Source organism: Rhipicephalus sanguineus, chromosome 2 (genome assembly GCF_013339695.2).
Source record: "Rhipicephalus sanguineus isolate Rsan-2018 chromosome 2, BIME_Rsan_1.4, whole genome shotgun sequence".
Lineage (NCBI taxonomy): Eukaryota > Metazoa > Arthropoda > Arachnida > Ixodida > Ixodidae > Rhipicephalus > Rhipicephalus sanguineus.
Window position 1 is genome coordinate 84973327 of NC_051177.1, and position 14375 is coordinate 84987701.

At 43.8% G+C, this 14375-nt stretch overlaps 1 protein-coding gene across 1 annotated transcript; it reads left to right on the forward strand.

Moving 5' to 3' along the window:
• The first annotated feature begins 1178 nt into the window (after positions 1-1178).
• On the forward strand, positions 1179-13926 carry LOC119383270 (serine/threonine-protein kinase PLK4). Its single transcript, XM_037651333.2, has 11 exons — positions 1179-1424; positions 1783-1878; positions 2620-2718; positions 4051-4278; positions 5622-5710; positions 6264-6469; positions 6798-6931; positions 9035-9371; positions 11577-11710; positions 12115-12197; positions 13548-13926. The coding sequence occupies exons 1-11, from the start codon at positions 1284-1286 to the stop codon at positions 13714-13716; spliced, it is 1716 nt and encodes a 571-aa protein (XP_037507261.1). The 5' UTR covers positions 1179-1283; the 3' UTR covers positions 13717-13926.
• The last annotated feature ends 449 nt before the right edge of the window (positions 13927-14375 follow it).

A 14375-nucleotide genomic window follows, 5' to 3' on the forward strand; every position in this document is an offset into this window, starting at 1 on the left:
CATCTGGAATGCTTGCGTTTCATTTCTTGAAAACTCGGCTCTCCACACTTTCCTATTAAGGATGCTATGTCACACTGATAGTGCGCACACCGTTCGTGACCTGGAAGTACCGGGACAGCGGTGATAACGCAAGAAGAGCATGCGAGCTAGTAGATATACACTGTAAGATATATGCTATAAAGTAAAAATAATAATATCTGGGATTTAACGTCCCAAAACCACGATCTGATTATGAGGGACGCCGTAGTGGAGGGCTCCGGAAATTTTGACCTCCTGGGGTTCTTTACCAAGTACTCGGGCCTCAAACATTTTCGATATGTTATAAAGTAAACAAAGGCGTATTTTTGTCCCACAACAATAGTCATCTGGCTTGCTTGCGTTTGCTTTCTTGAAAACGCTGATAACTCGCATGTCGTTCGTGACCTGGAAGTGCCGGGCGCGCGGCGATAATGCAAGGAAAGGCACGCGAGATAGACGAAGATTATTGTTGTGGGACCGAAAAGACACCCGTTTTACTCGCTCTTTTTAGAGTGTATGACAGAAATACTCCCTCAAATGCTCCCCAAATATTCGATTTCCCTTATCCGCTGCATCGAGACGCAGGGACATGGAGCGCAGTGCTTTTGACAGTGAACATTGTCTGGTCCAATGAGGTTAAAGAAATGCTGGATTGGAAATTATGTCCTGAAAGAAGGCCAGACCTCCGCCATCTACCATGGGGCACGATAAAACGTTAGCTCACAGCGAAGACAAAGTAGCGATTCCCTCACACGCCCTATGCGTTTACAGATACTGCTCAACGCGTTTCTTTTTGTTACTGGTTTCCTTAAGAAGCCTAGAAGTCGTGGCGAATTTGATTAGACATATCCCAACACTCATTCGGATACGTTTTCGTCGTGTTCGTATTTTACAATTAATATTTTATAATTAATCAGAATTTTTCGCTAGCAGAAAAAACACCTTATCTAAGATCAGGCATCACACAAAAAGGCTACGTTTGTTATCCCAATGTTCTCAAATACGTTAAAGTTAAATAAAACACACAGCCTCAATTTCACCGATACGCATTAGCAGCAAGTAAGCGATGCTTTGTGGATTACCGAAACCGGAAGTAAATAGCAATAGCTAGGAATGCGTCCATTCAAATCCACAGCAATCCAATCTGACAAGGCGTCAGTAGCGTCAGCGACATTTCTGTTTGGCGCTGTAAGTTTGAACCTAAGGAACATAATCACATGTGCCTGTTACGAAAATACTGCGGTGATAGGCGCTGATATGGTCGAATGTTCCGAACGAGCGGTAGTGTACGCTCGCACGACCAGTGCCAACCGCCCGTGACAACAGCAACGACAGTGTTGGACTACGTACGATGGGAGATGGTCGCATCAACGGACACTTCAGCCAAGCTTGGGGACTCCATACAGGCAAGCGATTTTCCAAAAAACCGTTTAAAGAAGAGCATTTCATTGCTTCTGTTATTCATTTCTGACATTCTCGCATGCGTGCCTTTTGTTGCACATGGTGTTTAGTCTAAGCGATGTTAGAAACTGCGTTGTTTCACGATCGGCATTTGGAGCATCCGGTTTGCTGGCACGTTTATATCTGGCGTGCCCTCGGCTCTGAGCTGAACGCCACGCTTTTCGCCGCTTCTAAAGCGAACAGGGTGGTGGCGGCCTAGCTGCGGATATCTTCTAAATGTGTTTAGAAGAAGCATACTGTCAACAACCTAACTACACCAGTGCTAAGCGTACGCATATGCGCTAACTACCACGTTTCCTCTAGGATTACGAAGTGTTCAACTTCCTCGGAAAAGGCGGATTCGCCGAGGTGTACCGCGCCAGGTCAAGACGAAACGGACTCGAAGTAGCGATAAAAATGGTGAGTTTAAGTGATCGGCTGTCATTATCTTAATCGAGTTCTCGGGAAACATTAATTACTGTGTGCGTGATCGCGCTTTTTTTATTAATCTAATAAACACACCGATAATTATCTGATCACTGGCTGCACATGAGGTTCTCAGTGGTATTGAGTGTCATTTATTACCACCAGCAGCGCAATTTTGAATCATTAAGATCAACGGCATCACCCCGATATCTCTAAGTACCCCTGTCCCGTGTTAAATCTCTCCTCTGCCTATAAGCTTTTATAACTCTGTTAACTATTATGTTACTCTAATAGACCACTGCTCATATGTTGTACAAATTACATGACGTACTCGACTTTGCTCCTTTCCCTTGATGAGATCTAGATCATCATCTAGTAATGTTTGATCAGTAACACAGTCTATTATATTTATATCTCACCATGTTATGCCTGTGATATCGTGCTCCTTCATTTGTTATGTTGTCTCTAACTTCCCTTCAGCTTTCTTCAAGTGCTGGCCCTGCAGCTTGGCACTGATGAAATAACAATGATTGTGTATTATTCCTGCTTTTTGCCTTTCAGTATTTACTCTTGTTTTATTTGTACTTTTCTTCTCTTATGACAATGTCTTCTAGTTTTGACTATTTGATTTGAGTACAGAACTGATTAGCACAAAATTTTATTCGTTATTCGAATGTTTCTAAGAATCACGCACCCCTAAAAGTATGTACAAATATCCTGTTCCTCTTTTGCAAGGTGGATAAGAGTATTCTGAGGCGCACTGGTGTCAGTAGCACCAGGGTTCAACAGGAAGTTGCCATCCATTCCAGGCTGAAACACCCATCTGTTGTTGAGGTGAGACACGAAGATGGCACATGCTGTAGTGAATGTAAGTGCATAGCTTGTGCGTGTCTAAATGCTTGTTTCAGTAAAAAAAAAAAAAAAAAAAACTGATTATTATTTAAATTAGCAGAAACTAGATAAACTACACTGCAGTTATCAAACATGCATTCCCCATGCTCGGATAACTGCTTAAACTCTCCATGGAGCTCTCTTTCTGGCAAGCTTTTATATATACAGGGTTTGTATAAAAAGTATCGGAAAAATGATTTATTAGATATATTGCTACAATTCCTCAAAGGTCTTCAAAGTAGATCCCTTGAGTGTCTACACGCTTTTGCCCATGGCTTTGCCACGACTCGAAGGCTTCCCATTAGGCGGTATCGGGAATGTCCGGGAGGGCACACGTACAACCTTTTTTGACAGCACTTAGAGTCTCATGGTGGTGTCCTGAAGGATTTTACTTTTGTGAATAGCAAATGGTCCGCTGGCACCAAGTTGGGGCTGTAAGGGGGCTGGGGAATCATTGCAACGTTGTTTGTCGTCATGTGGTCAGGTATCATCAGGCCAACACATTTGATGTCGTACCACTGTTCAGTTGTTCGCTGCTTTTTACTCCTGCACCGAGTCACTCGACAGGAGTCCAGTAAAAACACGATCTAGCCTGAAGGAACGCTCGCAGGCGACTGGCACTTGACGCATCTTGAAGGTCACATCTGCCACCACAGTGCATGTGCAGTGCAAGCGCGCTGGGACGTACAGTCACATAAGGAAAAAATTGTTCCTGATACTTTTTATACGCACCTTGTATATAAAAAACGTCAGATTCAATAAATGAAGCCAACTTCCACTGTAGCAGTGTTCATTGATTATTTGTTAATTTATTATGAAGTGAAGAAAAGAATTGAATGTTGTGCAGTATGAAGTTTGCTTTATGACCGAGCTTGGGCAAGAAGCTGGTGGCCTCATTGGTCCCGTGCTCTGTGTCAAGTTTGACAAAGCAAAGAAGGTTCACAAATTGGTTTGTTACCATATGTACTTGCGAAAGCACCGCACAGTATTTTCTTTTTACACGAGATTTCAGTAGTAGGGTATATGAGTCATAAATGAAGCAAGTTTATTACTACATTCTGGCAATGCATTACTGTGCTATGACTAACTTAGCTTGCTCTGGCACAAGTAGACTTTGGTGAAACTTTCTTTCTAAATGTCTACCTAAGCTGCACAGGTGAGGGGTTGCAATTTCATGCAAGTTAGCATGCTACTCAAAATGGCACAGTGGCAGAAAATGTAGTGATCACACCAAAGTGATGTACAAGTTGTAATAATTTTGTGTTTTTGTTCCAGCTGTACAATTACTTCGAGGACCGCCAGTACGTGTATCTTGTGGTGGAGTACTGCCCCGGCGGAGAGCTGCAGAGCTACCTGAAGTCGCGCAAGGACCCTCTCAGCGAGCCTGAGGCCAGTCATGTGTTGGCCCAGGTGGTATCAGGACTCCTCTACCTTCACTCTCACAACATCCTTCATCGAGATTTAAGCCTCTCCAACCTTCTCCTCACTCAGAATCTCGACGTGGTAAGGCTAACAAGCATAAATGTGGCTATTTCATGTGGATATTCGATGCAAGTATAGAGCCGGATGTTCAGGACGTCGTAAAAGATGTAACCACAGGCATACTGTTTGCATCAAGCTGAAGCTACTCAGTATGACATCGCAGTAGCGTTAACTGATCAAGATGAATTTCGCAAATTTTAAAGACATGCTGTTTAGAGCATGAAAGAGCGTATGCTTGGGCATGTTGGTGTGTCCGCGTCGTTTTTCGTCCTTGTTCTTTTGTGCGCTCAAAAAGTGAAACATGTTTAGAGCTGCGGTTGTACAGTTTCGAAAATGTGGGACATTGTGTTCATAAACACTCATTGCTGTCATTTTTACGAAGATGCCTTTTGTGTTTGTGAAGCACACAAACAAAAATCGCGTCACTGTTCATTTGTGCGCGTTAAATACAGTGTTACCAAGCATATTCTCAAAATAATGGAACTTTGATTCTATGTAGTCACCATGAAGTGAATGCTTAGAAAAACACACAGCAGGCAATTTGTTGGTTTCCAGTACTCAGGACTGCAACACTGCCTGCACTGGGTAGGTTGAATAAAGTGCATACGTCACGTAATTGTATTTGACCTTGCTTGAGCTTTCGAGAGCTGTAGCAATTGGCTTTAAGCCGGAGGGTTCACAGTTACTTCCTTGGCAACATCCTCAGAAAGCAACGTAATAAATTTAGCACCAGCAAAGCGACACCGTAAATGAAGAGATCAAATGAACCAATGCTTAATGTATGCTATGGCCCACATTTTTCACAGTGTGCCTGCAAACAGGGAAAACCTGGAATTTTCGAAGAACTTGACCGTTCTGGAAAATGCACAGGAAAAGCAGGGAAATTTCAGCTGGATCCTTTTAGAGGAAGGTTAGGGAGTGTGGGCAGTTCTCTCAAGTGAGCTGCTTTGCAAATGTGAACAGGTTTCATTGCCTATAGGCAAATAGCGAATATCAATTAACCCAACAAGCAACATTGCCAAGTTTTATTGAACAACATTCACCAAGGGACAACCTTGTAATACCTGACTGGTAACTTAGCAGCTGTCAGCAAAGCATTCTAAATGCATGTCAGTGCAGGCAACCCATCGTTCCTCTGTACTCAGTGGTTACCTGGTTTGTCATGTGTGCAATGATGATATGGTAACGTAGACAGAGGTTCACATTGTAGTACATATCGTTGCTAGCTGCTCATAACGTTGCCGCGCTGAAGCTGCTGAATTAACTTGTGAATCCAGTACATATGAGTTTTGCAAACTAAAGCCTACTGCGTATTCGTTGAGCTATATGTGAATTTTCAGTACTTCCGCATTTGTCTCTCTCAGAAAATCTGTGACTTTGGGCTGGCTACACAATTGAAGAATCCGTGGGAACGGCACACCACTCTCTGCGGCACGCCAAACTTCATGTCACCGTAAGTGACGGGCTACTGTTGCAGGATGCACTGAACCTGTCTTTGTTTCTCTATCTTCTTTTTTTTTCTTTGTTTTCTATTGCTTAAACTGTGATGCAACAAATTTCTAGATACAAAAAGAAAAACTTAGAATGCCACCAAGTGTTAAGGAAACAAGAAAACACTTAGCTAAGAAAAAAAGTGACAGGAATGGTGTTGGTTTGGTACAGGAATGTTACCGGCACTCTTCCTGTCATTCTGTCTGTTTTTCACTAGTGGTTTTTCTTTTTTTCTTACTGTTTGTTGGCATTCTACGACACTCGTATCCTAAGAATTTAGCACAGATACTTATGAAGACGGGACAAGACGAGGGGGAACACACACAAGCCCATTTCGTCTTGTCCCACCTTCGTAAGTATTTGCGCTAAACTCTTAGGATATGTCGTGCCAACAAGACCAGAAAGCAGCCCTAGCTAAAGACGCTCTCGTCTTGGTCACATCCATGCACAAATAACTTGCACGCTTTCCTCGTCTCGCGCCTTTCTTAACCGACCTTTTCCTCGCATGTGTGCAGTGAGGTGGCTGCCCAGAGTCCACATGGCTTGGAGGCAGACGTGTGGAGCCTGGGTGTGATGCTACACACGTTCTTGCTCGGTCGCCCTCCTCCCAACAACTGGACAACGTGTTCCCTCGAACTTCCCAGCTCCTTATCACCGGCAGCAAGGCACCTGCTGTGCCAGCTCTTGCAGAGGAGCCCCCAGCGCAGGATACCGCTGCGATGTACGTTATGCATCACTGCCGAGGCAGGAGGGGCACAAAGTGCCATCTTTCGCTATTGTCCCCAAAAAGATGATGTAGTAACTCGCGGTTAAATTCTTCTGAGCTAGCGCTGTGTGAAATGCGTCCATTTTATTATTTAGTAGCAGCTTTTCCCGACTATAACCTAATGTTTGCATTGTACATTTCCTGGTTGCCACATTTCTTTTTTGTGGTCCTCTGAGAAACGCATTAGAGGGGTTTTCCTGTATTGTATACATATGTATTCTCTTTTTTTGCAGTAACACGCTCAATGTTGTGTGCTGATCTTCTTTTCCCGTTTCCCTCACAGCCATTCCAGAGCAAGCGTTCATGCTACAACCTGGCCAGCCTCTGCGACCTCTTTCTTCCAAAATGGAGCCTCCCAAGAAGCCACTGAACACGGCAGGCCTTCGGCCTACTCGTCTTTGGGCACGGAACATGCGAGTGAGGATTGCTCTTTGGTTTAGATGTTTTCTATGGGTGAGGTTACCTTGGCAATTCCTCAATCTGTCCGTCTCTTTCGCTGTGGCAAGCCTTCTACTAAATTTCTATGATTTCATGGTCATTTAGACAGTCACGTAAAAGGTGCGAAACCTTCTTGCACACTAGTACTATTCTCGGAACCTCAGTTCTTGAGTGGAACATTACTGCTCTTTCTCTCTACCATCACATGCACTTAAGCTAGTTATTGCACATGCATTTGCTGTTGCTTAATAATATCACTACTATTTCGTGTTTCATAAACACAACAAAACCTCTATTTATATATTGTGTTTGTATAAAGCAGCGTGACTTTAGCTATGTCTTCATAATAACAATTCATTCTTAAATAGTCTTAATTGCTTTATTGTAGGCTTGTGCGAATATTCTAGTGAATATTACAGTACTCGAATTCGCTTTGATTTGAATTTAAATTACGGGAAATTTCGAAGTATTCGAAATGAACGAATAGGTGTATGTTAGTCCACTTGTAACCCCCCTGTAAAGGTGCTTTCACTGCAGTGGAGGGGTACTATACCGTGAATACACCTTTCCAGGGAAAATCCACACGGCCGCAAAGCCCCACTGCAAGGTTAAATGAACATATTACCCTCACATCGATTCATTTTTTTTTAAGTTTAAAAGTTGTTATACCGGCTTATATGCTCCAGGTATAGTAAATTTTAAAACGTAACATATTTTACAGGTTATCACTAGCATTCTACTGAAAGTCAAATCCTGCTACTATTCAAAGTTACTTCCACTTCCTTTGAACCAAGAAGAATGACATTTGCACATGCCTTGTTTCATTTAACAAAAATATTGTGCAGGTTAGCTGGGTGATGACAAATATGGTCATTTTTCTTTATAATATGCGATATATACTATTCGAATTCGATTCGAAATTATTCAAACAAATCACTATTCGCTTCGAATTTGCTTCTAACTTAAAATGTACTATTCGCACGAGCCTACTTTATTGTACTATTAGCTGCAAAAGGTTTGCAGTATGTACCGATGCATGCAGCATTTTAGGTGAAGCCTTTGAAACTTCCTGCACTCCAACAGTGCAATCTCCTACGCCATGCTTAGATGGCGTGCATTTTTAAAAAGAGGGCTTACATTTTTGTGTGATACTAGAAAACTGCCACCTTTTCTTTTTATGCAGTGGATTGAGCCAGTTGTTGATAGTACTATCTCTCATTCGAACCTGCTTGCCATCCAATGCTTCCATTTTTAGTGTGCACGCTATGAGTGGCCCATTTCATTTCCACATTTTCCTGAGACGTTACGCCGACACTTGCTTTCCCCGCTTACTTTCTACAATTTGGGGAAGTGTACCTCACTTAAGGGCCTTGTCTTATGTTGCGAGTGGTGCAGCGAACGTTTTTCCAGGTTGACCAGTGTCGAAAAGGTTTTGACATCACCTGCAGCCAGTGTAGTTCACTAGAAAGGTATCACTGTGTTGTGTGGTACTCGCCCTTTTCACAGTGTCAGCCCTCAAGGCAGTTGGTGAGGGTGTCACTCAGCTTATCCTTTTACTGAACTCCATGTTTACTACTTCTCAAATGGTGAGCCACCCACAAAGATGGTCTAGTGGTTATAGTGCTCGACTGCTGACGCAAAGGTCACAGGATCGAATCAAGACGGCGGCGACCACGTTTCGATGGAGATGAAATGCTAGAGGCAGAGGCAGAGGTATGTACTTAGATTTAGGTGCGCGTTATAGAACTCCAGGTGGTTAAAATTTCCGGAGGCCTCCAGTACGGCGTGCCTCATAATCATATCGTGGTTTTGGGACATTAAACTTCAACAGTTAGTAAAGTGGTGAGCTGAGCATGAGTGATGCCAACTAACTGTGCGAGTAATCTTCACACCAATTCTCCAGGTTTTAGGCACAGCGCAATTTGGTGACACCCCACTGATGTCTTGCTTTGTGGCCCTGAAGTGCACCAGATAGAGCATACTTAAAAGCCTGTAGGGCTTTCGTGCATTAGCAGCTACTTGCCAAAAAAAAAAAAAAAACAAAAAAAAACAGGGACCATGATGCCATCAACTCTCTTGCAGCTGAGCATCCTTGAGGACGGAGAAGTGTGCATAGAGTTCCTGGGGGCTGACCTGATTGTGAGCCGTGTTCTGCGTGTGTCGGGCGACGGAAGACGCGTGATGCTGTATCGGCCAGCCATGCATCGTGTCCTACCGGACGCGCCACCACCTCCGATTTCGTCCAACTGCCAGACACGATCGTGGGATGCACTGCCACGCCCCTACTGGCCCAAGTATGCCTGCGCAGCTCGCTTCGTTGACCTGGTGCGCCAGAAGACGCCCAAGATCATCTTCTACGCTGATGCTGCACTGTGTATCCTCTTGGGCAATGGCGACTTTGAGGCCAGTTTTTACTCAGGTATGTAAGTGGAAACAACTATCTGGTGTAAATCTCCACACAACATTGTAGTACTGTGTATTGGTTTCTTAACTTGGCTGGTTGGTTTACTCTCAATACAGCGAACTGAATCCAACAGTATGCAATGATGCATGCTGTGCTCCTCCTTTCGTTCTCTTAATACGGCAAGCACCGCAGATGTCGGAACAAGTTACGCAGACAGGACAGATGTAGTGACTATCAACTAGTATATTTTTAAGTCAAGTCGTACAGTATAATAAAGCGGATGGCACAGTGCTGTGTATAATTTGCACAGCCAGCCAAGAAAACGCAATGACAATATTAAGGGGCAAGCGCGAAAAATGTTGCTGTTTGCCAGCATTTGATGAAGAATGTACTGTAATGAATAAGTACATATAGTGAACAGTGTGCACATTTAATTTGTGAAGCGCACATCATACATAAGAAAGGAGCAGCATGCATCATTGCTCTCACTCTATTTAACAAGATTATTGTATGGATGGTTAGTTCTGAAGGGGCAGACCTGTGGCATGATTTTATTATGTATATAGGCTTTGTCTTTCTTTCTTAGTAATTACATGTTTGCGAATTTTATTTTCTGTGTTTTTGTCTGTGGCATTTGTAGTGTGGCCCCTTTTCTAGCTTTTCACCTGTTAAATCATCATCTTTTTGCCCTGTGATTACATTGATCTCACCTTCTGATAAACACTGCATTTCCTTGCTGGCTGGCCATGTAAGGTGCAAGAGGAGAGCCAGAAAAGGCGTAAAAAGGAAAGACGTGTGACACCACCACCTCGGAGATTTCACACCGTCTCCCTGCGATGTCATGCATTTTGACAGGGTGTGCTAGGATTGAGTTAATCTTCTATAAGTTAAAATGTTCTACATCGTGTTCTGATGGAGCCAGTGCAGTCCAAATTGACAAAAAAGAACCTTTGAAATCAATGACACCGACTAGCTTACTGGTGTTACGGTTCTGGCCGGAATTTATACAAATCTTGCTTTCTCTTCTAACGATCCATATAATAATCTAAAATAGACTTTTCAAAGAATATTTCAGTTTAAGCTTATTGTTTTCTCTTTACTGTAGCTTTAAACGTTAAAGGGACACTAAAGGCAAATAACAATTTATGTCAGAGTGAAAGCCCAGTGTATGACAACTTCTAAAACGGCAATATTATCAACAGCAGTGCCCTACTTACCGAGAAATTAAGCTAAATGTATCACATGATGAGCGCCACGAGTGGGATATTTTCGAAGTGATCCCGATGACGTATGGAAGTCGGCCTACAATAAATCACTAGTAATCAAACTAGCAGCAGTAAAAAAAGAACATTCCGACCATCAAAAGACGTAATAAAATGCTGTTTGTTCGTTTCCGCTTGATTCATGGAAAACAAAACCTCCGTGGCGTTGCCATGGGGAACAGCGCGCGTAGTTCAAAGGTTCCGTTTTCGCCGAACTGCGCCTCGCCCGTCTCAATTCTAGTTTCGGGATCGCGTACTGCCGTGCGTGTTTTGCGCGCTCGTGAAAGTCGCTCTGACAGAAAGTTCGAGAAAATGCCGCATGCGCGTGATATTGCCGGATGCCCGAATGGTGCACAACGCCAGTGCTGCAGCAAGGAAACCGGTGTGTCTTTTCACTGGGTGCCGCGGAATGAACCCTTACGCTCGAAGTGGCTTAGTGCCATGCCATTGCGCCAGTGTGCTAAATAGAGGAGGTCGTGGTGCTAAACAGTCAAGACCTCTGCGTGTGTGCTCGTTGCACTTTCGTACTGAGAATTACGAGACCAACCGCAACTTGGTGAAGGCTTTGAATGTGCCCATCCGAGCAAGTCTTTGCCGCAGCGCCGTTGTTGCTACTGTGGGTCCTGCACTTCCGCTCGGCTGCTACTAGTGTCGGCGGCCGCGCAGTAAAAGCGGGCAACGTTGGGCACGGCAGCAGTGACGTATGGAAGTCGTATTTTCAGGCGGGAGATTTGAAGCGCGCTAACGCGATGCGGACCACTAAAAACGTGATTTTATTTCAAAATAAGCACTTCCTTGGCACAAAAGCAGCACTACGAGGTTTCTGGACCGCTATTTCAACAATCAACGTCGACTTAATATTTGCCTTTAGTGTCCCTTTAAAATGTTGTGCCTTCAAATGCTCAAAGCTTGCTAAGCCAAGTAAGGCCACAGCTACACACTGCTGCTTTCTTTGTAGGTTCGAAGGTGGTACGCAGTAGTGAGCAAATAAAGTTGACCGACGCATCGGGTTGCGAAGAGCAGCTGGCTCTGCCCATAGACACCAGCCTGCTAACACCTACCCAGGCCCAACTATGGAAACTCACTTGCGAGGCAAGTACTTTTATCCCTACCTTACCTGCTGTTGGCATTCTGTTCAGTCACACAAATGTGTTGCTCTGTGTATAGAATTGTGAAGTGGCTTGGACATTATGCATTATAACATTACAAATTATTATTGATGCCATCAGTGATGAAATTGTTCACATATTTTTATACTTTGTTTCCAATATGTGACAAACCATTTATAATGTCACGAACGCAGGCAGTGCAAGATGTCTAACTTTTACGGTGTTTGCTGCTATGTAATACTATATAAAATGGCCCATGTTATGTGGCTATATGCAGGTTAGGGCCGTACAGTTAGCCAACAATAAAACTTCTAACTCTTCACGTGGAGCTTGCTTGCTAAACATCTGAAGCCCAGTGTCTAATGTAGGGGTGTCATCACGTTTCAGTACCACAGACGCTGCGTGGCTCTAGAATCTGCTCTGGAAGCCACTGATGAAGGCTGGAACATTTACCCTGCAGTGTTTGGCCGGTAAGACAGCTCTCATTTCCTATTTACATGTCGCACCTTTTCACTACATAAACATAGCCTCAAGTGTGGCCATGGTAAAAAGCACGGCCTTCGAGATTAGTACCTGTCATCCAAAGAGAGCCATCGTAAGGTTGTGAATTTGGACACTGCGTATTGGCTTCCACTTTTTTTAAACCACCGATTAAACACTTAGTGCCAACTGAGTGGTGGTCCCCTACCACACACTGAGGTTTTAACTAGAGCTGTGCGAATAGCAAAATTTTGGGTGCGAAGCGAATTCGAATATTGAAGTGTGAGTGCAAATCGAATCAAATATTTTTCGAATATTCCTCGAATATTTCTAAAATGTTTCTCGAATACTTCGAAGTGAAACTGCAGAAAAAAACGTTGGAGAGGATTCCTAAGCATATTCTTATGAGATAGCAACATGAAAGTGTTTCTTTTTGCTAGGTTGAGGTGGTGTTTGATAGTTGTCTTACCAAAAATGAGGCAACGTAGAGGCCAAATTGTATTTATGTACATGATTTGGTGCAACCAAAGTGTTGCCGACAACACTTTACACGTGATAGGCAAAGATGCCATTTCCTCAGCCTCTCCTCCTCTTTCAACTTCTGTGGAAGCCCAACTGATGTGGCGGACAAGGGTGTGCTCCCTTCAAGTCCGAAGTTCCAAATCTGCCTCATAGACGCTGATATATAAGAACATCTGAAATTTTTGATGCTAAAAAGCTTCAGCTTCCGATTTTTTGGACTTCCTGCCCAAATTTCAGGTCCAAAACAGCATTAAGTGAGCCCCCACCTCTGCCACATCTGTCATCTCCATGTTGGAACCAGCGTTTTCTTGAGTTAATACACTTGCGACCGTAGCGCAGCTTGAAAGGCAGCTTTGCCGCAATACCGGGGTGTGATGAGGTGAAGCATATTGAAAATCTAGGGACTACTTCCAATCGGACGTTGATCGTCTCTTGGCAAAGTTCGACCGTAACGGAGCTTGAAAGGCAGCTTTGCTGCAATACGGGAGTGTAATGAGGTGAAGCATATTGAAAATCTAGGAACCACTTTCAATCGGACGTTGATTGTGTCTTGGCTAAGTTCAACCGCAACGGAGCTTGAAAGGCAGCTTTGCCGCAATATGGGAGTGTAATGAGGTGAAGCATATTGAAAATCTGAAGGGGGCACTTTCAGTCTGTCGTTGACTGTATTTGTTTTTGGGAAGTTCGAATAGTTCGAATAGTACAATTCCAGTGCGAATCGAATCGAATAGCAAACACTATTCGAAAAATATACGAAATTTCGAATATTCGCACACCCCTACTTTTAACTTCTTTCACATGCGTCTTGTTTGTTTCAGGCGACCCCACAGCAAACAAGCCAGGCTGGGCTCCTACTTTTCCAAGGACTACGGCAGCGCGCTGTCTCCACTGGAAAACCTAGGCAGCTGCTTCACAGGAGGGACGTGCACATCAACACCCACATTGCCCCACCAGCAAGGTCTCCCACACACAAATCGCTTTTTGTAAATAAACCACAGCCTGCCACTTTATTGGCTTTAAAAGGAGGGGGGGGGGAGAAGGAGATAAAAACAATAAAAAGAAATGCTACATCACACTTGGCAACTCCCTGCTACAAAGCGGGGGCTCCTTGGACGGAAAGCCACAGGCATTATTTATCACTACAACAGAATCACACCCCTTTGTTTTCGAAACCAGCATGGTGCAGAATGATCTCGAGAAGCATACATTGTATATAGGCAAAAAAAAAATAAAATGGGCAATATCATTATCACCGAGTCTCATTTATTACGACCCCGACGTGTTGCGCATGCCCGGTGCCAGCGCCGCTTGTCAGATCGCACGTGCAGTGATAGCTGGTGGGTGATGCTTTGCCCCAAACGAGCTGGAAGGTAAAATCCCCAAATGAGCACAATATGTGGCAAATGAGCTGATTGCGTTGAGGCAGTGGAACACGAGTACCAGCTTGACACCAACTTGATGTCATCGAGATATGTGTACAACCACGGAGGAAGGCAAGATTAAATTGAAGCAAAAATAAGGTTGGCACAACATGTGATCATGCCGCAGTATGCTTTAGGGTTGGCCACAGTTGCACTCAGCACAAACTATTCAGAAAGCTACCAATACATATTGCAAGGAATAACCAGATTTCCACAATTATATTG